Source organism: Echinococcus granulosus, assembly GCF_000524195.1.
Source record: "Echinococcus granulosus chromosome Unknown EG_S00001, whole genome shotgun sequence".
NCBI classification, from domain to species: domain Eukaryota; kingdom Metazoa; phylum Platyhelminthes; class Cestoda; order Cyclophyllidea; family Taeniidae; genus Echinococcus; species Echinococcus granulosus.
In genome coordinates, this window is record NW_020170381.1 from 1,699,626 (window position 1) to 1,724,010 (window position 24,385).

Genomic DNA, 24,385 nt, shown 5'->3' on the forward strand with positions numbered 1-24,385 from the left:
TGACATTGTTCTTTAGTTTGAATAGACGTAAAATGATGCCTTCAGCCTAAACAAGAGCAAATTTGTGCTTTTGAGGTTTTTAACCCGTAATTCATTTAGCTCGTTAATACCCATTCTAGTTTAAGAAGTAAACACGATATGTTCGTAGGTACCTTCCGCTCCTGTGTTTGTTGTGGCATTTACTGGATTGAAGGTAATCAATGGAAGAAAATAGGTCATCTAATGACTTTTTCTTGAGCTTTGCTATCCCTGAAATGGCAGGGGGTGAATCTTTCCGTTCGCTCAACCACTGTATGATCACTGCTTTGAGTCTATTACTGTCACAGAGCAAAAGTCAGTAAACTGATCTGCATATAGGCGGAAGAATCGAAAAATTTCTGGTATTTGGAGGATATGTTAAAAAAATAATGAAGTACTTGTGTACATCATGGAGCATTGGAAGAAATTTCACTACGTCGTCTTTCCCTTGTTTGTCAGACCTCGACAATATAACTGAAATCGTAAGACACTAAGAAAACATTGTGTGATATGCTTCGACATCTTTGAAATTACAAGGCAGTCCGACTAGCAATTTGATTTGAAATCTACTCTTTGCACATCCGATTGAGAGGGTAGGGTGACTCTTTCAGTCAAGATTGTATGAATTGTATTCAACAGACCCTCGCACTAGGCAGGCGACTGACAACGGAGTGATGCGTTGATCGACGCTACTTGAATTGGATGCTTTAGGCCCGAGTGGAGCGCTGTTAATGCCAGCCTGGCCGGGACGGACCGGAATCAGCAGTACGACAGTCGATGCTGAAACCGGCCCCTAGACCACCCACAGGGGGTGTAAGCGACCCACCAGCTGTCCCCCACAGAACCCTTCTGCAGCCCACCACAGCTGATAACCCCTCGGTAGACAGATTTCATTGTCGTGTTTACTATGATTTTGGCAGTCTTTACTGTGCGTATGCGTATTGTCATTCAAGCGGTTGACTTGACTTCATGTAGTTTTCTTTTATTGGGATCTTCGTTAAATGGGTTAAAGGGGTAGGTGAAGAGAATGTTACTTCCCCCAGGCAAATTTGCACCGTTTCAAGTCAAATTCTTTTATTGCTAAAGGTATCACTGATGCGTGGAAGTGACATGGTGGGGGGGAGGGGGAGGGGGTGAGTAATCTTCAAAAAGAGGTACCACCTTTTCACACAAGATTATTGAATAACTTGGAGAAAATAGGGAGTATGTGTATTAATGAAAATCTAATTGGCCTACTTTTTTAAAAAGTAAAATGAGAGGAAATAAAGGCATATAAAGTAGCCGTACAACTGCAGATAAGTCGGGTGAAATCCGGTTTTGGGTAAAACTGAATTAATTGTGGTTTTTCCACTTTGTGTTCATTCACTATGACACCAAGCTGTCCAATTGAAGCATTTATTGCCTATAAACTGGGGAATACTGGTCATGATCTAAGAGACCAGTTCTGAAAACGTAATAGAAAACATCCCCCATTGGTAGCAGATAACATGATTATTTTGTCATATCTGTTTGGATAAATGAGATACACTAAATCAACAACTAATCGTGGTTGTTATAACATTTATTCAGACCAGTGGAAATGCTACAGATTAGGACGATTCTCATGGCCTGAATGTTGGGCTAAGCTGTTTTAAGGTAACCACCGAAACCTATTGTAAAAGTCAGCATCTTCCTTTACAACGCATACTTGGAAAAGGAGCTACTGGACTAGTGTCTTCACGTGAAGCAGAGCAATGCCTAACACCGAACCTGCCAACAAGTACAAAAATCTTACATGTCTTTATTTATTTACAGTCAAGGCAGCAGTTGGCGGGACCAGAACAGTGTGGAGAGGGGAGAAAAGTCCAACAACAGGTCCTTTGACCACCAACGTTGATGACTCCTGTTCGACGCGAGACGGCTAGACACACACTGGCTCGGGCGGGTATCGGCGCTTCCTCCTTCTCCACCTCAGCCCACCCGAACGCTCACGGGTGGTCTCGTTGTATCAATTAATTTTATGACGGACTTGTGGAGGCAGCAGCTTAGACGATGCAGTTAAGGCAGTAGAACTAGACGAGGGACAATGAACCCCCTGATTTCGATTGTTGCATTTGGTTGTGTTGTCAGGATCACAAGTATACATGAATGTGAATCTTTCATATGTAAAATGGCTATTTAAAAAAACGATGAAATTTGGTAGCCGATTTGGCTTTAATTTCATGATGCCTGAATGTGTTGCTGCACTTGATCGGTGACGTGAATAGACTAGCATTCATAACTCGATAAATGTTTTTTAGGGATAAAATTTTTAGACCCAAACACATTTTAATCAAAACAGTTTTAACTTCGTTAAGATAAAAAAAGTGTCTTATGCTTTCTGATTCACCTTTAATCACCCGAAATCCATTTACGCGACCAATGCCGTGAAGCAAATTGACCGTAGATGGTGGTCACCTTGAGTATGCCAGTCAAAGCAAGTCATGATAATAAAATTTACTGACTTAGCGCCCTGAGTAATTGCATGCAGAAGGCATTATTTTATTTGCTTTAAGCTGTTTCACCGACATAGGACATTGCTAACGCACTGGGCTCCTGTCAACTGCCATGCTAATAGAAGTCCAACGCTCACGCAGATAATCAGGTAGTGTGAATAGCCAAACACAGATGCGCATGTTACTTAACGAGTTGGGCCCCGCGCGAGAGGCCACTCTCGTGTTAGGTGGTATTTGGTCGTGATTGCATAACACATGGACATGTCTAATGGTGTGCGAACCGTAAATTACTAGCACTTCTCTGCCCCGCCGCATACTTCTTCCTCTTCTATAACATTTTACACCTGCGTGTCTGTGCATGTTGTCCTCTTGTCGACACTGGACCATCTGGGTGGTCGCTGCTGGCGGAGCAAAGGTCAGGGGTCTGCCACCGTCAGCCTCACACTCCTCCTCCCCCTCCTCTTGCACGTGCACCCCACCTTGTTTGTTTGCTGCTATCAGTGCCGTGCAGCAGCGCCGATGGTGTGCTGCACCCATCGTCCCGCCCCCCTTTCTCTGACTCCGCCTCCGCCCCCTCCCATCCTCTTCCCCACCACGCTACATAGCAGACGGGACCTCACAAGTCGTAGGAAATGTCATCAAGTCAGGCCATTCAAATCTACCCTTACCACCTGTCTCCTACGCGCTGTTCGTGTGCGCATTCCGGACGAATTTTTCTAAATTTAACTAATATTTACCAAGATAATCAAACCATGAAGCGCCACAGTTTGCCCACTGACGTATCATGTGAGAAGAAATCGGCTTTTTTACGGGTTCCATTTCGTGCGACTGTTGAGAGTCGAGTCCTTCCTTTCTGTTCTCCCCTTTGATCACAAGCAAACTGCTACTCCTAAGCAAATACTCAGATAGCATTTATGGTGTTGCAGTAGTGGGTGAAAAATAGTGCTTGTGAAATTTGCACTTCGGACGGAGAGCAATATGTGCGGTCTAATGGCTTACATCAGGCCCTCAATAAAAACAATAAGCCCTTCCACTAACCTGGAAGTTACAAGAATGAGTTTCGACATCTCCAGTGTTGCTAACATGAAAGGCAACGAATTGATTTGTGCGTCCCACGTGAACAAGTAAATGGTCGACAGGTGTCAAATTTTTTTTATTAATTTCATTAATTTAGATTTTCCAATCTTTTCCAATTACACTTGTGAATGATTAACTGATATTCAAATCCTGGCGCTTCGGTTACTTTTACAGTTTTCAAGGCAACATAGTAAATACTCTTAAAATACTGGACATTATATAATTTTTTCAAACATTAGTCACCGATTAAGAAAGTATTTTTTGGAGGAAGATCTCTAGTTGTTTACGCCTGCCTCATAAGCACTAAGAGGGATAACTGGCTAAGTGAATTCCCAGGAATTTTATCGTGCCCAAATTACGGTTGGAGATCCTTATAATAACCAAACACTTTACTATGTTGTAAACAACTCAGAAGTTTGTAGCTGCCGAGAGACATTTCAGCAGGCGGGTCAAGCCCTGAGAATCTATCTTAAACTGTACCCAAACGAAGAAAACCAGTATTCATGGTTGTGTTGAAGAGTCTCAGGAAAACCTGTAGGATTTCGACTAATGATATTAACGACAGATTAGCTGTTCTACCAACAAAGTTAACAGCCATAGCTGCAGGTTACACAATACAGTCCTGCAAGTACGTCCATAAAGCATGATTAGGAGTCATAAATCAAGTGGGATCTCTAATGGCATATTTGCACAACAGAGACCCACCTGAAGGTACAGATGAGTGACAAATGTGGCTACACACCTGTAAGTAGATCGCATGTCCCTCCATAAGTCATGCCCGCACTGCGATGCGATGTTTCTCTCGTAGATAATCTACTTCCCATAGAACAACACTGGAACGGCAATATAACCCTGCACCTCGGCGGGTGTGGCAGAAATAGTGCTACCTAATTAAAAAACAGAAACATCGAAGAAGTTTCACACCTTCTCCTTTTTATGAACTACCACGAAAGGTGGCATTTAAGTACTCTTTCTTGACCAAAGAGTTGATCTGATGAATGACGTATGCTACAATCCTCACTAGATTGCTGCCAAATCAACAGTTTAATCAATGCAATGCCGGTAATACTTTTTTTGCCCATCAAAATTACCAAAATATTCCAGCGAAGCAGAGACTTGTGTGAATATTCACAAACAACCGTTCACTGGTATATCGTTCTTTGACCACCCACCAAGCAGCAAGGAAGCGAAGTCCCAGAAATACCATTATAAAATGTCTTCCTCCTACGAAACATCACCTTGGTGGAGTAATGAATGCTGACTTTGTCAATAAGGAGGAAATTTAATAAATTGATACAATTCTAATAACGCCTTATGGCCAGTCAGTAGGAAGGGCGTGAGAAAACGAGCCGATCAGTGCAGTCGTCGATGGTTGGGGTGTCGCAGTTATTGCTACGTCGGAGCCGTCGGTGCTCACACATGCACACGGGTGTATGGAATACAATGAAAGAGGAATATCCACTTTTTGTTGAAGTAATTAAGGGCCGTTAGACGGTACAAATAGCCCAATTACCAACTAGTCTTTTGCTAGCTGAAAATTGAACGGTACTTCAATTCAGTTAACAACTTCACTACTTCAATGAAGTCGTGAGGTGTGCGAAATCTATACCCTTATATATCCCGTAGCTTCACTGCAATATGTTACAAATGTTGAGCAACTGCAAAATTCCTGAGCCACTGGCATGAACTCAGTAGCATCTGACATCACCAATGCAAGCATATATTGCGACGATCCTGCCTAAAAACTTTCGTCACGACGAGGAATAAAATCAACATTATGACCATTCCAACATCGACTGAAAATGCATTCACTTAGATTAAAAAACAGGTCGCTTGCAAAACCGCCGACATTCATCGAGCAAAGTTGCACAAACCTTTGTATATTTGCATGGAAATAGTTAGATTTGATCAGATGTAGCAATTACATTTCCGTAGTAAGTAGTTCGGCACCCTAACAATTATAAGACGTGATTGAAAAGGATGAGAAAGATTTTGCTGAAACTCATGATCTGAAGCAATTCATCTTACTCAATTTTTTACTTCTCCATTCTAATGTTATGGTGTTCTCTCGGTGCTTTCATATCGCCAAAATGTGTTTGAAGGACGCTTTGATGCACTGCTTGATGGACTCGAACCAAGTTTCCGTCTACTGGTACCCACAAAGTATATCAAGAGGGGCTCATTCGATACGTTGTCTCATCATTTCTAAGGCTGTTGCTTATTAAAAGTGCCTGTTTGGAAAGAAGTGCCTATTTTGTGTGCTAATAAATAAAGTATATTTTCACTCATACATCGGAAACTACTTTAAGTAGTCGATGTGACAACAGTAAATCTCGCATTTTACTATATTCTCCCACTTTTGTGGTAAAGACCACAAACATGGATCTTGGTTTTACATATTGTATCATGAGTTGACCTAAAATACAGTTGCCTTTCTTTGCCCAAAAATGTCAGCGGCCCCATCCATTTTCAACGCAGAATGGACAAGTAGTTAGAATTTGCAGCGATTGTGCAACTGAAATACTTGCACGCCAGGGAATCACAATGATGGGCTCACTCATCGGACATCAGACAACTTCTGTGCGGCAGTTAAACATACTACTTGTTTCTGTAGCCCAGTGGTTAGCATCACTTGTACAGGGTTAAATTTAACAGTCTAAAGTGGCAGTCACCAGAGTGGCTCGTCGACTGAATCCCTACACCAGTCAGTGAGAGCACCTTGCAATAGGGTTGACGCAACATTTTCCTAGATAGGATGGGCTTACTGCAGTACCTTAATTGTGGCAGTACTTTTTCTTAAAAATTTTCATAATCCTTGAAGATAGCTTTTTTGTAAAGTTGCATTGTCCAATCAGACTCACAGCAAGACATTCGAAAACCTAGCAGTATTTACATTTGAACAACCATTCTGAACATGGTTTTGCCGGTATATTAATGTGCTCCCAGAATGAAGTGTACATAAATAATAACACAAAGTAGGCTACAACTTCCACAACTCCAATCATGCTGAATTCGAAGAAAAAACGTCATGGAATAGATTTTAGTAAAATCCTAATTCCCATCATCGCGTTGCATATTAAGAACGAGATAAATATTTTTAAAGTCAAAAAGTGAGCTGCAACACATCGGCACGTTCCCGTGGAAGGTGGGAGGTCAATCAACAGAAGGAAACACTTACGCTGCAGGCTGGTAATGAATTGGGGCCGTAACTCCCGTCAATGCGTGGTAAGTTGGATGCTGCTTTTTCTCTTGAACAAAGCAAAGTAGGGAAAATTTACAAAATCTTTACCCTCATATTGCAGTTCGTAGCATAACTTCAACCCCAAAACGGTGACTGCTGAATGACAATGGTTGTTTAGAGTTCCATTAGTGGAGAAAATTTTGCAGTGGTGTGCTTTCTCCATGTTATATTTCAAACAAGCGTGTTACAATGCTTTTCCAAATTTGCCAGGATATTATCCCAAATTTAGGAGAATCCAGAGAGCTTAACTCCTTTGCCACCCTCGGTCTATTTCCTTTACGCACTACCATCTGTTTCGGAGCCCAAAAAAACTTGCAGTTCTTGATTCTAAAGCAGGAATTCAAGAAGTAGGCCTTAGCAAAGCAATTAGGGAAGAATTCATTCTTTTACATCTCCAACTTGGGGACACTTTGAAAAAAGACATTGAGCTTCTGTTTTTATGCTACAACTAGTCTTATTAGATCCTATGCGATACTTTGGAGTTGACCGCTCTTGACAAGAAAATGTACTCGACAGACTCGCTGCAAAGAAGGACAACGCGGTCATTCATTGAGTTGTGAACAAATTTTTTGTAATTGCAATTTTGTTCGGTTTAAAAAACGTACAAACTACTAAGTCTTGGAAGGAGAGGGGATCTCCCAGGAAAAAAATTGAAGTTAAACTTTTGTTGCACTCAGTGATGATGCTACCGCTTAACACACTATTTTGTCAGACCACCATGAAAGTCAAGTAAATTTTACTTTTAAATGAGTGTCAATCGTGCCGTATACCCAAGTGAATTTTTGCATAATCCTTTGTAACGTATGGTCTAAAAGATATCAGTAACGTGAGCAGGCGTAGAAGAAATACGAAATCGCGAAAACACAACATATTTTGGTCCTTAAATTTTTGTTTTATATTTGCCTTTGAATAACATTAGGACCCAAACGATTTTTATTTTGCCGAAATAGTTTGAAGGAAAGTGAAGGCATTCATAAAGCAGAAGGCGCTCTTAAGTTCCTAACCCATGTTGACTTGGAATTGGTGCGTATCCCTTGTTGCATACCAGTAGACAGGCATTAGACATCCACAGTATTTGTGTTTTTACTTTCCTCCCACCAGCAAAGGTGAGAACAACAACCAATATGGCCACACATTCAAACACAATGACACTTGGCATGCCCCAATCGTACTATTAAATCATTATCAAGCACTCCTCCTTACCTCCTTTCTCACAAATGTGAGGGAAATTTGTCACTCTGCCTTACTAATTAACTTTGAAATTCAGAAGGCAAATAGTTATTCTGTCAAAGTTGAGTGCAACCTTCGTGTTACGCTAATAAGTAAATACTGCATGCTGAAGATGCTGAATTAGCGCCTTTTATTTTAACAATTTGAGTTGATGGACTATCTGCTTTAGTTATCGTATCTTCCAAGATTTTGTTACTTTTAACGCAAATTTTCGCTCTTACCTGGGGATTGAAATTCAGGCATTTCAAAGTCCAAATCCCTAGCTGTCCAGGAGCAATTGAGAAATTGAACCTAGCTTCCATTGCATTACAGGGCGAACCGCCTTCTACGCCTCCATGTCCTAGCTTTTTACACAAACTCTGCACCAACATCAGAAAGGCCTTTTAAATCATGTCCGATTATAAAAAAGTAAAGTTTCAAACCCACTTTGAACTTGCGTATTTTCAAATAGGCAAACGGCAACATGAATAAACAAAGTTGCGGAATGTTCATCTCTAATGTAGACTCCTAGAGAACACTTGTAACCTCCTCAAAAAACTGAGTACTCACGGACGCAACTCTTCATTGTTCATTTTTATTTGCTTTTTGATTGCCTCGTAATAACTTCAGTCGTTCCGTTAAATAATTTCACATTTCCCCTTTCTCTTTAAACGTTTGGTTTGTGCTCAACAGTAGGCACGCTCTCATCATCATCACCATCACCATCACCATCACCATCACCATCATCATCATATGTGCCTTCCAGAGACTTAAATTGCGTTTGCGTTATGTTGCTATAGCACTAGTGCAGGACTCTTGGAATGCTTAATCACATTCGATCCTCACAGCGATTGACAGGACTGGGAGAGGATTTTGACGTAGTGCGGAGATGTAATTGTGGCGACCCACCTCAAAGAATACCAGAACAGTTTTAGTATGATAAACACCACGACTTAAAAGTGTTCAAAGGCAAACACAACCGTTCGAAAACCTCTGGTAAATCCCAGACTCATAGCGTTTCGGTTCTCATCATAGTGTGTCATTGTCTTTTTAACCCTCAATGATTATAATTTGTGACATGATTAAGCGTTTCATTACTTCATATTTGGCGGGATCAACAATGTTTTTAATTACAGGGAAAACCACATCAGCGCAAATTTGATTGTACTACTTTAAAAGTTTCGCCTGTGCTCCGCTAAGCGTAGGCAAGTGGTTAAAAACAGCAAGACATTTCTTCTTTTGTGTCGACTAGAGAGAACACACAGATTCTCGATCTACAAGGCTACGATGCACAGAACCTGGCATGGTGAAGCATCAGCCATCAAGCGGGGCGACGAAGTTGATGCAAAATATCTTTATTAAAATCCCATTAGACAAAACTGGGAAACTAATGTAAAACTATTTTATGTTGTAAAAACCATCAATTTAAATCAGAAAATACTGATTATTCTAGCTTAAGTTCTTTTACGTTTAGGATTATTAGAACTGCTTTATTCAAACTACTGTAAGAGCTGCTACAAGGCATGCTCATTAGCACGCTTGCTGCCAGCGGCACCCATATGTGACGACCCCATTCCCTTATCTAAGCCTAACATCGTAGATGTGAGACATGGGATTCGTTATCGGTTTTTGATGAATAGTTGAGTTGAAAGTAGTAAAGTAGATGTCGGATATGCTTCGTATGAAGATGATAGGTGATTCCCTTTTTTGGGCAGCATTCGAATTGGTGAAAAGATTAGAGATGATCGGTGGCATGTTAGAAGGGTAAAATATCTGTCCAGTGATGATGGACTCTTCTCTGCGACCCTGATGGTAAACATGTCAGTATCTGATTTGAACGCATTAGTTAAGCACTTGGCCGATGGCCTTTAGGTTAAATAGGCTTAATACAGCCTCCAAGAGTAATAAAGTTTTGAATTAAAAGAACACAAAAAAGTAATTGCTAACTTTGGATAGTCGTGACTCTTCGACCTCGCCTCAAACTCCCGTTGATGTCTGAACACACACACACACACGTACGCACAGAACGCATCAAATCACCGCCCTCGTGTGCACATGCATTTCTGGACGCACATACACACGTGCGTGCGTGCGTGAGTGAGTGTGCAGACGGCATGAGTGTACCTCTGCGGGTGCTGCTGGCTTGTGGTAAACCACTGATATGCACACACTCTCAAGCACGGTGTGCAAATGCACGCGCTGTCATGACGACTGCAATGCAGTGCGGAGGCGCGCGTGCCTCGGTGTGTCCACACACGCGCGCGTGCATACATGCGCATATGCGTACACACACAAATGCGACGATGTCCCAGCAGCTGGCACACTCATCCCAACAGCTCCTCGTCCTCCTCCTACTTCTATTGCCCCGCAAGACCTCCTCCTCCCTAATTATATATGACGGTGGTAGAAGACGCGTCCACCTGGCGGAGGTCTCTGTGATGGTTTACGCACTCCTCGTCTGTTGCATCGTATTCTTCATATTTCCCCACCGATGTCATTCCCACTCCCTCACGTTGGACCAGAGACCACGAGGCCCCACCAACAGCCCACTTCGGAAAGTGGATGTATTCACCTACCCCTACTGGCAGCAAAGGCTCTCTTCTCCCTACTCCTGGCTCCCCCGGAGACCTCTGTGGAATCAGCTCGAGGTGCAAAATTGCCGTGAGTACCTGTTTAATGTCAACTTGCGCCTGCTCTTCCTGTTAAAACCTTTATCCAGATCCTGTTTTCCATGCGCTTGGGTTTACGAATTTTAATGACTGCTTGGTTTAACGGAAGTAACTGGTGAGCAAAGTAAGCATGTCATCATGTCATGTGCGTGGGATTTTACGGGATTTTTAGCGTGTAACTGCGTGCACACGTTTCAAAGGGGCAAGCGGTTGCAGTGATTGTGGCCTGCTGCATGAGTGACTGGGTTCGAAAAAGGAAGTCAGTTAAGAATCTGTGTTAAGGCACAATTACAACCATTACCTGCGAAATAAACCAAGGTGGTGATCCAAGGTGGACCGACTTTTCGAGGTAGTGTCCAGGGCCAGTGTTTCAGGTCCCCTATTAAACCGGTTTTGGTTGTATTCTGTGGGTATAAAGCGTTCCTTGCTAACGTAGGAACTGCGTGCATGGCAATTAATCAAAATCCTGCTCTACAACACCCACAACTGCGTCTACATGGTAAGTGATCATACGCGTTGATTTCAAGTGCCGCTGCGACAATGATGGTGATTTTGGTGAGTTTTGAAGGCACCACTTTGGCGGTCCAGGCGTGTTGGGTTACGCTTCTCCCTCTACGTCTCTCTCACTCCACACTCGCTCGATTGCTTGGACTCTCCCATACCAAATTGCAAAGTTATATTGCAAAGCCTGGCAGTACTACCGCGCACCTGCAGCCGGGTGTTTCTACACCTTTAATGCCCTGTAATTGAAGTCGACCTTAGACTTCCAAATTCCACTGAATAGTTGGGAGAATTCTGTCACATCTTGGTGGTGCGTACCATGGTCATGACCGTGATTTATGGCCTCCTCTGTGAGATTGCAATCTATTCTGGCTCGACATTCTGTAAGATTTATTACCTCTCATGATATCATATAAATGACCAAGGTTTTGTATTTCATGAACCCCAATTAATTTTGCTACTCAACCAAAAACCACTGGAGTTTTGTGATGCCCCATTTTAATACAGCATGCCCTAAAACTGTACATGGACGTGGTAAATCCCCCTGTTTGCCATCCCTACCAATATAAGTTAGGTATACGTAAATCGAAACGCTGATGAGCTATAAAGACGGCACCGACAGTTCATGTCAAATAGAACAATGAAGAGCTTTATGGTTTCGTTTCAGCCTTTTAATTTGACACCGGATTTACTGTTTGCCTTTGTTGTTTTATGATACGAAGGAGAAATACCCGAGAAATATAAACGAAAGTAATTCTCGAATACACAAATCCTTTTGGGAGTGTGCAATAATTCAGTTGAAGCCAATGAAAATTAGACGTGTTAAAGTATATTTAATTATGCTATATTTAAAAAGGCAGCAATTGCAAAAAGTTGGAAATCGAGTTAACTGGAAAATTAGTAAAGTGTGACGCTGCTCAGCTGGATTGCTTCTTTCAGTGGCATCATTCATTCTTACTCCCAACTTGCAAAATACCAACCTTTGAAGCCATGGTATTTTATAAAAAAGTGTATTTACTTTTTACGGCTCCAGATTCACTAAGACTAATTATTGCAAGATAAAGTTGAACTTATCTGAAATTAACAAGTTATATTCCATCTATGTGAAGTTTCAGGTTCAGTTCCCAAGGACATTCTGAGCGCAGAAGAAGTTCTAGCCCACGAGCAAGCGATTCAGAGAGCTGCGGAGTCGCAACGATATCTGCGACGCACGCAACGAATTCTCCGACTGCAGCATCTTCAATGGCTGTCCCATCGCGAGTTCCTCGCCTCCTTTGGGAAAGCACCCGAGCGGAGATTTCGCCGACGGTTCGTGTCCGCAGTCACGGAGGGTTTGGGCATGACAACGACAACAAAAATGCTGACAGTAATGGCAAAGATGGAGACAGTACCGCCAGTGTTCTCTGAAACGGTGGCAGCGCCGTCTACTCTTGTGGACACGACAACTTTTACTGTTTCCCCCCCTACCGCTACCATCTCCGACCAAACCTTCACCATCGAGGCTTCTCAGGAAGGGGCACTGGCGACTGTACATCGGTTGGCGATACGGTCGAAAACTATCTTCATATCGAGTGGCGTGATGAGCGCACGCCTTCGCTACTTAATTCAACTGCATCGCACCTTTAGGGGACAGCACAGGCTTCTGGTGGAAGTACGCCTCCATCCACAGTATCCACCTATCTACATTGGGTGAGAATTTAAACTAATGTGTACAAATGTGGTTGCCCGCACTTATCATGATATGTAAAGAGATGATTTATTGTAGGTGATATAGGAAATCATCGATGGCGTTTTAACGATAGTGTCAGAGATTGCGTTGAATCACGGTGCAGTGATATGGCGATTTCCATTAAAATTCCACGTCGAAGACCTCGCTCACATGCATTTGAGTAGCCGTTCTCCTATGATTTGGATAAATCTCCTCAATCTTTGAATTTGATAGATAGCTGATAAATAACTTGATGGTGCTGGTGGTTTTTAATGCGCAACTGCCGAAGTGATTTTTGTTAGAGCTAGAAAATGGACTGGCTTTAAACTTTAGTACATCGGTTATAATCAATGAGTCCGATAACTCCAGTTATATTATATTTAAATCACTATCCACTTTTTTTTTCGATCTCCATTCGGCAGCGAAACAGTTTCTAACGCCGTTCGTGGTTAAAAGTTCCAGTAAGAATAATCTGTCTTGGTTTAAAAGACTACACCGATCTGTCAGGACGTAGCGTCCAAACAAATTGGGGGTTTAGTGCGCGTTGTCAACGCAGATAGAGCAGGTAAAGGGCATTGACAACTGGGTGTGGTGATAAGGCGATCTGCCGACCCATTCTGGGTCTGCAAAACTCTAATAACCCCAGATGGGTGGTCCTGCCTCATCGCAATTACGCAATTAGTGCATGCAGCACGGGAAGGAAGGAGCCTGCCAGCTTCTGTGTTGGGCTGTGCCGTTGCGAGTGTGGGTGGGTGCGCTCGGCCAGGCGGTAGGCACACACCATACACTTATGAATACCGCCAGCCTGGATGTGTGTGCACGCGGGGATAATGGTCTTCTCATGAGAGGTGGAGGGGATGATAAGTGGACGAGTTACTGTGACCTCCAAAAAGGAGATGAACTTTTCCCGATGCCTGACTAAGGGAAAGGCACCCAGTTTCAGGACACGTAGTTTTACTGATGTGGTCTCATCGACACATCATTAGCTGCCTACGACACCTTTTTCCTATTTATGGCACCGTGAACGAACGGCTTCAAGGCAGAAACCTTTCAGAACATTCGCATCTCGGGAAGTACGAATTACACCATGAATGAAAGGCTCATGAAAGTAATTAGAAAAGGCCCTCAAACGGATTGTCTAAAGACGCTGACTGGGACTAGCGTGAATGAACTTTGAAAGGGGGAGAGAAGTCCGAAGTAAGGGAAGCAGTCGAAAATGGTTAGCTGAAAAGCCACAGACATGTTGCCAATGTGACCGAGTGTTCATGTCAGCATTGCATGAACAGACACAGAGGGGATGAGCAAGACGCACCACAGCACATACATGCCAGAGCCTACTGTTCTCCGCCCTTCAATCAGCCTTCTAATCACCTCGCTCGCTTGTGTGTTCGTCCTCGCGTTCGCGACCCCTCACTCGCGATGCGATGCGAGGAGTACGTCCACATAACAAAGGCATGGGATAACGCGGAGCGAGGCCAATTTTTTCGGTGCTGGACGTCTTTTTTCGCGTTGTCGCTGTGGTAGGTCGAGGCTCTATACCCAGGCCACTTTCTGCGCACTGCCAAACGCAAACGACGAGCCGCGCTCGCCTTCTACACATCCCGTGTGCTAAACCAGGCTAATGGATACACGTATAACCTACTGGTCGTTCTTCCGACTCCACTCTCCTCCCATCCCCCTCTCCTTCAGTTCCTAATTCTACAGGTTTCCCATCTAAAGGCCCCTTTAAGGCGCCGGGTGGTGGCTTTGAATAGAGCATTGCATTTATCGGTGGGGAGAGTATGTTTTGAGATAACGGGTTACACTATGTGCCGACAGAATTGGATTCATGTTGATGAGGAGCAGGTGTAAAATGGAAAGTCGTTCCTTCTTCATGCAAAATTAATAAGAGCATCAAAACTTCATTTGTGCTATCGACCTTGGTGAAAAAAGTGTTAATGGCAAGAGAAAATGGTCGAAAATATGTTATAGAATTAGGGGAAGAATCACATACAGACTCTTCCATCTGAACTTTGACTGGAGGCGACAAGATTGCCGTAATAAAATCCAATGTATGCAATACTGGAGTTCTTGAAAGGCTACTGACTGTTGGTTCGGCATTGATGGTGGGTATTGTGCTTGCCGAGTTTTTATCTTCGACAGTTGATATACTGCTGTGTTTACGCTCACAAGTCAATCATGAGGATTTCCTTGCTTTTAATCTGCCCCTGCGCTCTGTTCATTTACTCAACACTTGAGATTAACCAAACTGTTACTTATAAGGCCATGGTCCTCCTTAAACTAGAGCCATGTCACGACTAGGTTGCCAACCGCTTGTTCATTTGTGGGGAGGTTTGGACGGAGTACTGACCTGACATAATAAGGTACTTGCGGATGAGCGGTGACTCGGAGAGGAGCCAGCCCAACTAGGTGGGCGCGATGTGAATGTGCGCTAGTCAACCACCGGCACCACCACCTACCGCAGCGATATGATTTACCTGTCAACACCCCACTTGTCTGCACTCATGTCACCCTCCTCCGCATACGCGTCCGCTACCTTGTACACACCACTGTTTAGACCTCCCACGACGCCATTGACGACTGCCGTGCAAAATCAACCAGCCTCCCTCCACCCATTACCTCTTCTCCCTACAACGTGGGTGGTCCGAACCTATGTCTGCTCCAACGTCGGTTTCCCTTGATTTCCGCAAAAGTGAAGTTCGACACTTACTGAAAATTATTTCAGTACGGTATCCTATTCTTCTAAGCCATCCGATCCAAAGTCATCTAGCTTGCCAGTGTCGTGGCAGCGGTGGTGACAAGCCGACTTGTATGCTTAATGTTTAACCAAAAAGAACCAAGCAAAGTGCCAGTTTGCGGTTTGAAAAAAAAGTTGCGTTCTCGACGGCCTAAATAATTTGAAGTCCCTGTCCCATTTCAGAACTTACGATATTGCTTTACATCGAATCAAAAAAATACTTTTAAGTAAAAAAAATAGCTAGTGACTTTCATTAAATGGAATTACTTGATTTGGATTAGGGGTTTTGAGCATCCTTAAGAATGCAATAACATTTCCACCTGACTGCGAGTTGAATTGAACGGCGGTTTTTGTCGCAGGACTGTGGAGGATGTTTGCGCCTACTGGCCAGCAGATGCTCCCGGTTCCGGGTGTTCCCCAAGGAAGCGGCGCTTCTACCAGAAGGGGCGCATTTGCCTGTGCCACATGCCGCCTGGTATCTACCACCAACGCCTTAAAATCAACTTCAGGGACGTCTTTGAGGGCGCTCAGATTTCTCAGTTCCTTATCAACATTCTCTTCTCTGGGCAGGTAGGCGAACCCACCGTCTTATCTCTAGTCATGTTCGATGAGAATTGTTTTGGCCACGAAAACTAACATAATGTAGGATGAAACCGTTTGCCTAGTTTGCCTAGTTTTAATGTTGCCTATCAATATGGGGAAAAGGAAGAAAACGCAATGTAACCAATTTTGGTGCAAGCTTTTGTGAAATGCAACCACTACGGAAAGTGGCCCGCTACTTGAAATCGGTAACTCAACTCGTCGTTTGTCGCTAACAACAGAGTGCTTGTATGGTGTTTTAAGGGGTTACAAATCATACATGGAGTCAGAATTCGACTGAGCAAACTAGGAAAGAGACGTTATGCTGAGCAAACTAAGGTGGAAAAAACTCATTCATGTTTAAGATTAAGCCATTTAGCTAACTCATGTAAGTGGGAGACAACTGTATGCATCCAACGATGACGAGTACTTACATGAAACTATTCAGACTTATTTTATGGTGATTTTATTGCTCCATTTTAGCACCTAAATTTGTACGTGACAGTGCAGTTGATATCTGCAACTAACACCACCGTAGCCTGCTCGCGGTCAAAGATACCAGTCTCCTTCTCATCGCTTTAGTGGGAAGGACGATTACACGCCAGCCACTCAGTCCGGTCACTGCGTGAGGGAAATGTTCACATTTTTGCAAAACGGAGGTGCGTCGGGTGAACGCATGAATGTGATGGTTGAGGTGCTCAAACACGCAGCCGCGCGCTCACCCCGCGGACTTATTTGCTTTCCACCGCCCTACCAACTCACTCTAGAGTTCTCTCACGCTGCCAGCATCGACACTGTACATAGCCCCAAACCGAACTACCTCCGTTATGTATAGAAGCAAGTATGTTATCGCGCCCGCTACGTGTTTTGCATTTCAAACCCCCACTACCTTGCCGGTGAGAGCTCTACGACTGCTCAGATGTTTTGTGCGACCTTACTTCGACAAATTAAAGATTTCTTTTTTTCTAAAGCTCCGGCATTTTGAACTTAAAAATGCAGGTACACGACTGATTATGATATGAACTTGGATTCGCACCTCGACACGATAGCGGAGCAGTAAGTGGGGAAGGCTTTATGGAGGCACAGATGTGACAGCGCATATAACACGACGAGCCAGTGCGGACGGCATTGAAAATGCTCGTACAACCTGCACTGACACGATTTCCATATGGTGTCGTTAACACAAATATCGAGACGGAGGAACTTCTCCCTTTCAAGACGTTAGATGCGATTTGGGCACGTACCAACTGGCCCTAGAAATTTGTGCTGTTTACGGCGCAGCTCGTTGCAGTGACGTATGTAATTTGTGGGGCCTCGTCAAATGCATGCGATTGCCGGCGTGCATGTGTTACAGGGCCAGCACTGCAGCGTCGGCCCAACGACACTCCTCACCCAACTCTGCAATAGCCCTTATTTTGAACCTTCATCAAATGTCAATCAGACCTGATGGATGTGATTAGAACTTGTGAGCTTTACAAACCAAAATTAACTCAGTTCCAAAGCTATAGAAGTTTCCTGGCTAATCAGTGTGGCACTTGGAGAAGATACAGTAGCAGAACATGCCGTCCGAAAGTGACTGAAGCAACTTGATTGCGGTGACTCGAATCCTCTACTCTTGGTCACGAAGAATAGAGAATCGTTTCACTGTAGCTTAAAATAAAGGATCCATACAGCACCAGCCCTCATACCGCATGAGAAGTAGGGTCCGGAAATAAGCGTGTGATAAAAACAGGTGAAGAGAGCTAGGTTTCGTGCTCCTAGAGAGACGTGCTTGAGAAAAGTAGAACTAGTAGGCAAGCGTCTAGTTAGGGAAGGACTAAAGACTCTAATGACAATTATTTTAATAAGCAAAATATTTCAAGACTTTTGTGGTTATTTAATTTTACCTATGCAAACCCCACAAACTCATTTGATTACCTTACACCAATCCTATCCAGACGAACTAAAGGGGAATAGGATTTACACCAGAGGTACACAGTAAATAACAAAAAAATAAATAATGGCAGGTTTAATGACTAACAAATTTCGAGAAATTCTACTGCGATCGGTCCCAGTATGCGAAAGTATGAGGAAAATCAGTGACATCCCAGAAGTGGCATGTAGGAGACCCAAACTGGCAATCGGTAAAGGTGCATAACAAACAACGACCAAGGAGTTTTCAAGCTAACAAAAGTGACAACAGCAACGATGCGCAGACTTGGGCCTCTGTGAATTCTAACAACTTGGTAACCGTGACAGACGACTGACTCCACAGACTGCACTGCCCACGGTAATTAGGATTAACATTTGAATAAGAGCACCAGCAACTGACAAGACTTGAGGAAATAAACAATGATTACATACGTCCCACGATAAAACATTTCCAGGCTTATCTATTCTTCTATTAACTTGATAAAGTAACTCAGGTTTTGCGACACTGATTTGGTAACAAATGCTTATACCCAAACGAATGAGAAAGGGAAAAGCAAATAATCGGGTGGAGTATCACGAAGTAGCAAACGCGGGAAAAATAAGAACAGAGTAAGTGGTAAAATCTGCCGTTACAAATACAATGCATCTGAACGTGGGCTGAAGAAGGCTGTTGGTCAGAGATCGTTGAGTGTTTCGTTGGTCAACATTGGAATAGTTATGTCTAAAAGATCAACAATGAATAACTTATTTATTATTGCGTCTTATCTAAACGATGTGAGCAGTCGATGTCAAGAAATGCCTACTGTCTTATAACTTAAGTGAGCGGCTTGACGATTCTCACCAAAGTGGTTTTCAATTTGTTGGAGCAAATTCTCGTCGGCAGGACCAGCGAAGTTTATGGCCAGACCGCCTTTGCCAAAGCGACCGGAACGGCCGATGCGGTGAAGGTAGGTTTCGCAGTCCACCCGACCCTGCCTGTCCAGTGGCAGTCGCCAATTTATAACCAAATTGACCTATCGTCCCCCGCAAAGGCGGAAAAAGAAAAAAAATTGCGAATCATACGACTGCACCCGACCATCACAGAGTCGATTTCAGCACGAATAAAACTGTACACTATCTAACCAAATGGGTTTTTAGCTAAGCTGATGGATGCATAAACCACCTTCCCTAGTTGTCAAACCGACCACAAAGTGTGTGCACCAAGAAAAGCGTAAAACCCAAGTGGATAAGCGTTGCTTTCACAAAAATGTGAGGGGAAAAAGTGACTGAACATCAAAATCAGCTAAACTCAAAAGTTGATGTTTCAGACACTACAAATCGGCACAATGTAATCGAATATTAATCAGTGCAAAATCGCTCAAACGCTTTAAGATTAAAAGTTATTCATGAAATTGGAGGCTACACACCTGAGGAACATCAAGGCCACGGGAGCAGAGGTTTGTAGTGATGAGAACGCGGAAGTTGGCTTTGCGGAAGTCTTCAATTACAGCTTCGCGTTGACGCACATCCAGCTCGCCGGAGAGGAGGACCACCTTGTGACCGTCGCGGGTCATTTGACGCTGCAGCCAACTAGCCTCCCGTCGAGTCTAAAGTCACAGCAAAAAGTGTACTGCACAGAACCCTCACTTGAAGGCTATTACTCTTGAATCTGGTAAATCTAACGTGATTCAACATAAATCAATTGAAATGATTACAACCACGACTCAAAAGGGCGCAATGGTAAGATTCTCGAATGGGGAGAAGAGCGCGAAAGAGCAAGACCCATACCGCACAGAAGATGATGGCCTGGCCCACGTGGAAAGAGCCATAAATCTCGCTGAGACGATCGTACTTCTCCTCTGTAGTGGGGGCGAAGAGGTAGACTTGCTTGATATTGGTCAAGGTTAGCTGATTGCGCCGCACTCGAAACTCTACTGGATCAGGGATAATGGTTCTAGCAAACTCAATCACTTCCTCGTCGTAGGTAGCCGAAAAAAGGAGGAGTTGACAAGTTTTCGGTAGTCTCCTAACAACAAGACCACACTTCACATTTTTTGGAAAGCTATTGCTGCCAGGTGTTAGTAATTGACCATATCGTTGAAACAAGGCGCAAACTCGACTAAAGTTGAATATAGACAACTAGGAGAGGAGAGAGTATCGAAATTGTGGTAACGATGAAATTAGAGACACTTAAATCATCAGGCGTTCTAATAAAATGGAGCCGATAATAGATAAAGGGAAAAAAATTCAGGTTGAAAATAGCGGTCTGGAAATTCCAAATACCCAGTGATGTAAGTTTGCTTTGTTTTCACAATGATCACAAAAGTGTGGATGAGAAACAACATCTAGGTAAAGTAATTGGAAGAGTGAGGAACCGTTGGTTTCGACCATAAAATATCAACTTACTGCACAATCCTTCTGGAAGTGTGCAAGAAGCCAGACTCTTCCATCATTATGTCTGCCTCGTCAAGGACGAACATCTGCAGGGCGTGGGGATCGAGACGATAGGGGCCTGTCCCTCGCATCCACAACGACACTGTACCCGCCGTACCAATGACTATCTGACTCTTGACATAGCCGTCCTGATCAACAGCGGCTAAAACGAAAAGCAAATCGGAGTTGTGGAGAAAAAGGTAGTCAATGAGTGTGAAAAAACGAAATCTGCGTCTTAGTGAACTGCTAAAACTGGAGTGAAAGCACAATAATGACGTGTTTCGATCAAGATAGGAGATTAGCGCACAAAACGGCACTCTGACAGCGCGCTATATCCAGTCCTTCTAGGAGGCACTCACTTTTTAGGATCAGTTGTATCTTTGGCTACTAGTAAATTTTAGTAACTGTAGATTAGTCGTGCAGCACCGCAGTATATTTTTTAAAAGTTTAAAACAGGACAATAAAATATCCAACATACTCAAAAGTATTAAAAGTGCCATCTAAAAATCTTCTAAATATTGCTAATGATATCATCGCAGCTAACATGTTTTTTTCCAGTTTCTTTTGAATCTGGAGAGCTAAACCGGTATTTCAAACCACATCTCCGATGGGATGAGAGCAGCAGAGGCTTGGGTAACTGTACACACTTTTGAGTGTGAAGGCTTAATAATGGAGGTGCAAAAAGCGGTAAATAGCAAAGAACATGCTGTTAAATGAAGACGTGGAGAAAAAAATGGAACCGAACAGAACAATTGATGATAGCCAAAACATGGCTGGTAGTGCGATTGGGAGTGGCAACTGCACAGCCACTTACCCAGCTCCCTTGGTTCTTCATAGGTATAACAATCGCCAGATGCATCTGCTGTAAAATTCACACAATTCAAATCAACGAGCTAAGCGAGTACAATATACAACCCTTACGTAGGTTTTTGTCGATTTACATTTGGATTACTCTAGAAGCAATGAAGAACACGCTTAGGCTGCATTAGGGTACCAAACTATTTAAAATTACTACGTTTGCGAATACCAGCAAAGAGATTTAAGCATTTCCAAAATGAATAGATACTTATTGCCAGTACAATCGACGACTATTTAGAAGTACCTGTCCGCTTTTTGAAAGGCGGATACATTGCTTATCATATACAGGTGTAGAAAGTCTGCGAAGATGAAACATTTGTCAAACCGGATTATTTGAAACTAATTTGAATCAAAATCATGGAATCAAATCAAAATAGACAGTAATATTTTTGGAATGTCAACTGTGGTGAATATAGGCAGAAGGCCACGTTGATTAAAGCGTAAGCAGACGAATGACTGGCGACAAAGAGCGCGTAAAAGTCATTAACGGCATGAGGATTCCTTAAATAACGACAGTCAGAATTTTAAACCAGTGATGGATCATTTTTTGGAGGAATCGTGGGAATTGCCTAAGGAGACGACTTATACTTACGGATTTCTTCTCTGATAGCCAGACCAAAAGCGATTTTTGGGATAAATCGAGACATTTCTCGGCCAACAGTGGCTATCTGTATGGCTAGTTCGCGAGTAGGAGCCATACAGAGACACTGGCATCGCTCGAAGGTGATATCAACGCGACTCAGCATTGCTAGGAGGAAAGTGGCGGTTTTGCCAGTGCCCGACTGCGCTTGAGCAATCATATTGCGTGGACTAATTATAGAAAATAAGCAAGTATTTATCGGGCAAATATTTGCAACAGAAAAACCTCAGAATGTCGTAGGGGAGGTGATACACTTTAAGTGCAAACGTACCTGTCACCGATCAGGTAAGGGAGGGCTTTTTCCTGAATGGCTGATGGCTTGTAAAATCCTAATGCTGCAATACCCTTTAAAAGTCGAGGATCCCTGAATACTTAGCAAAATCAGGAAAAAGAAAGCTAACAATTTTAAATCCTGGAAGGTTTTAACTGAGTGCAGTGGATTTGATGGATCTTCCCGTAACATTTCGATATCGCTAGCTTGCGTCTCCACAAGTTTTGTGTTGAGAAGTTTATTTATGTATGATTTCTCTGCCTTGCTAACTTCATTGTCAGTTCTATCGCTAGGATCATCATTTGGGCAACGCAAACGAGAGGAATCGGAAGAGTTTGCGTCAATTGCGGGGGACGCCAGATTTTCAGCAGCTTGATCTTGACTTAATGATGAGATGGGCTGGACACCCTTACCGATTTCCTTAAGCTCCGCTAAGAGGTTTTTCCATTGTTCGCTCTCTGTCATACTAAGGTCTATAAAAGAGAACACACAAAGTGAGCGGCATGAAAAGGGCTTATACAAGTTGTATAAGACAAAATATAGAAATTGCTGCGTTAAGGTATCTGTTTTATGAAAATGGGAACAAGGTTGAGTACGCAGGAAAGGAACAAGGCATTTGGTTAGAACCATGTGGTCTGATCAACTGACTGTTGAGCGACATTAAACTAACACATTTTTAACCGCGTATTTGAAGGGATAATTAGACAGATCGGCCCAGTTTAAGACATTCCCTAGATTACTCATTAACATAGCCATAACAGTTGCCAATAAAGGACAGATTTCACGGGATATTTAGCACAGCACCAAAAATGTATACGAGGCTACCACACCACGCGAAAGCACAGAGGCAGTAACCAATAGGAGCACTGTATAACAGACCCGAAGTAGCGGCTAATTAAAATACCACACTTTTCATAACTTAAACGATAATTGCAAAAGATCGTTTTGTGTTACAATTAGGGACGCTTTGAAGATAGCCTGCGTCAGATGTGTGGTTCTGATGGAGTGAAAGTCTTGGATCCTAAAAGTCAACATGACTTGTAGGATTTGATTGAGAAAGAATATGCCGATAATCATGCCTTATTAACTGCAATACACTTCGTATTTAAAGCAAAATTATAGATGAAAAATTCAGTGTGTGAAATTACTCTAGGATCTCCCAAAATAATTTCGCTTTCTTTACTACAATCTATTTGATGGGGAACTACTTGTAATACGATAGTGGTTTATCCCTCGGTTCTGTGAGGCGCCACTTTTGTACTTTGAGTTAATCCCCTTGTACCTCGCTGGGTGGACTGGCCTTTTGGGCCATGCCAATACCCCAGACACCTTCTCCGTGCTGAATATATGTATTCTGCCCGAGTATTGTGTCTTCTTTCGTCTTAGGGGAGTCTCGGGACGCTACATTGGTGGCAGCGGAAAGCGAACCCAATCTTAAAAGACATGTATTCTGGTTTTCCACTTCTGCATAATAAGCCTTAGTGGAGCGGAAGAAGTACATATGCTACGGATGGGAGGATGGTGATGACCTTTAACAGAAGGGTTGATGTTGACGTCTACCTTCAGCATCTCTCCCAGTCCCGTGTTCTGCAGAAAAGCTATTAACAACTGAAGCGACACTAGCCGTGAAACATCTGGAAGTTTCGTTACGGATTTTCCCTACCGTCCCCCATGGACCTGTTTTAAATCTTGTACTTCCTTACTCAAATCTGCTTTTAGGCCAGTGTTCCTGCATCTATCTATGGACACGCATGGTGGCCGACGCAGTTCCCCATCCTGGATCAAATCCCTAAACTGGACGAGACCCCAGATCCAGTTAAGCTGCCAAGAGGGATTAATGACGTTGAGGTCAAGTATCCCCTCAGTTGCACGCTAATTTGGTGACTGGCACGGTCGGCTCGTGGGTGTTTCTTTACTGCGCCGACTGCGTTGTAATGGCTGACGCGGGAGGTTGACCTGTGGGAGCGCCGGGGACGACGCTCAAAAGAGGAGGGAGGCTATGTAATACGATAGTGGTTTATCCCTTGGTTCTGGTGAGGCGCTACTTTTGTACTTTGAATTAGTCCCCATGTACCTCGCT

General features: G+C 43.2%; 4 protein-coding genes across 4 annotated transcripts in view; 3 read left to right on the forward strand and 1 right to left on the reverse strand. All coding sequences in view use genetic code 11, as the record gives it.

Moving 5' to 3' along the window:
- Positions 1 to 200: 200 nt before the first annotated feature.
- Positions 201 to 3,705, forward strand: EGR_00194 (hypothetical protein; the record flags this gene model as incomplete). Its single annotated transcript, XM_024489443.1, has 3 exons — positions 201 to 291; positions 358 to 500; positions 3,667 to 3,705. The coding sequence occupies 3 exons, from the start codon at positions 201 to 203 to the stop codon at positions 3,703 to 3,705; spliced, it is 273 nt and encodes a 90-aa protein (XP_024356121.1).
- A 6,617-nt stretch (positions 3,706 to 10,322) lies between these two features.
- On the forward strand, positions 10,323 to 12,882 carry EGR_00195 (hypothetical protein; the record flags this gene model as incomplete). The annotated part of the gene is made up of 2 exons (XM_024489444.1): positions 10,323 to 10,680; positions 12,305 to 12,882. 2 exons carry the CDS (start codon positions 10,323 to 10,325, stop codon positions 12,880 to 12,882), a joined length of 936 nt encoding a protein of 311 aa, XP_024356122.1.
- Positions 12,883 to 15,401: 2,519 nt separating this feature from the next.
- EGR_00196 (hypothetical protein) lies at positions 15,402 to 17,048 on the forward strand (the record flags this gene model as incomplete). The annotated part of the gene is made up of 3 exons (XM_024489445.1): positions 15,402 to 15,532; positions 15,994 to 16,204; positions 16,752 to 17,048. 3 exons carry the CDS (start codon positions 15,402 to 15,404, stop codon positions 17,046 to 17,048), a joined length of 639 nt encoding a protein of 212 aa, XP_024356123.1.
- Positions 17,049 to 18,798: 1,750 nt separating this feature from the next.
- The window catches only part of EGR_00197 (ATP-dependent RNA helicase DDX19A), a gene marked incomplete at both ends in the record, with an annotated part of 10,397 nt that continues 4,810 nt past the window's right edge, over positions 18,799 to 24,385 (reverse strand). The window contains 8 exons of the mRNA XM_024489446.1: positions 18,799 to 18,845; positions 18,966 to 19,137; positions 19,531 to 19,710; positions 19,892 to 20,129; positions 20,510 to 20,699; positions 21,987 to 22,204; positions 22,306 to 22,398; positions 22,436 to 22,778. Coding sequence (XP_024356124.1) covers positions 18,799 to 18,845; positions 18,966 to 19,137; positions 19,531 to 19,710; positions 19,892 to 20,129; positions 20,510 to 20,699; positions 21,987 to 22,204; positions 22,306 to 22,398; positions 22,436 to 22,778 — 1,481 coding nt within the window. The remainder of the gene's footprint in view (positions 18,846 to 18,965; positions 19,138 to 19,530; positions 19,711 to 19,891; positions 20,130 to 20,509; positions 20,700 to 21,986; positions 22,205 to 22,305; positions 22,399 to 22,435; positions 22,779 to 24,385) is intronic.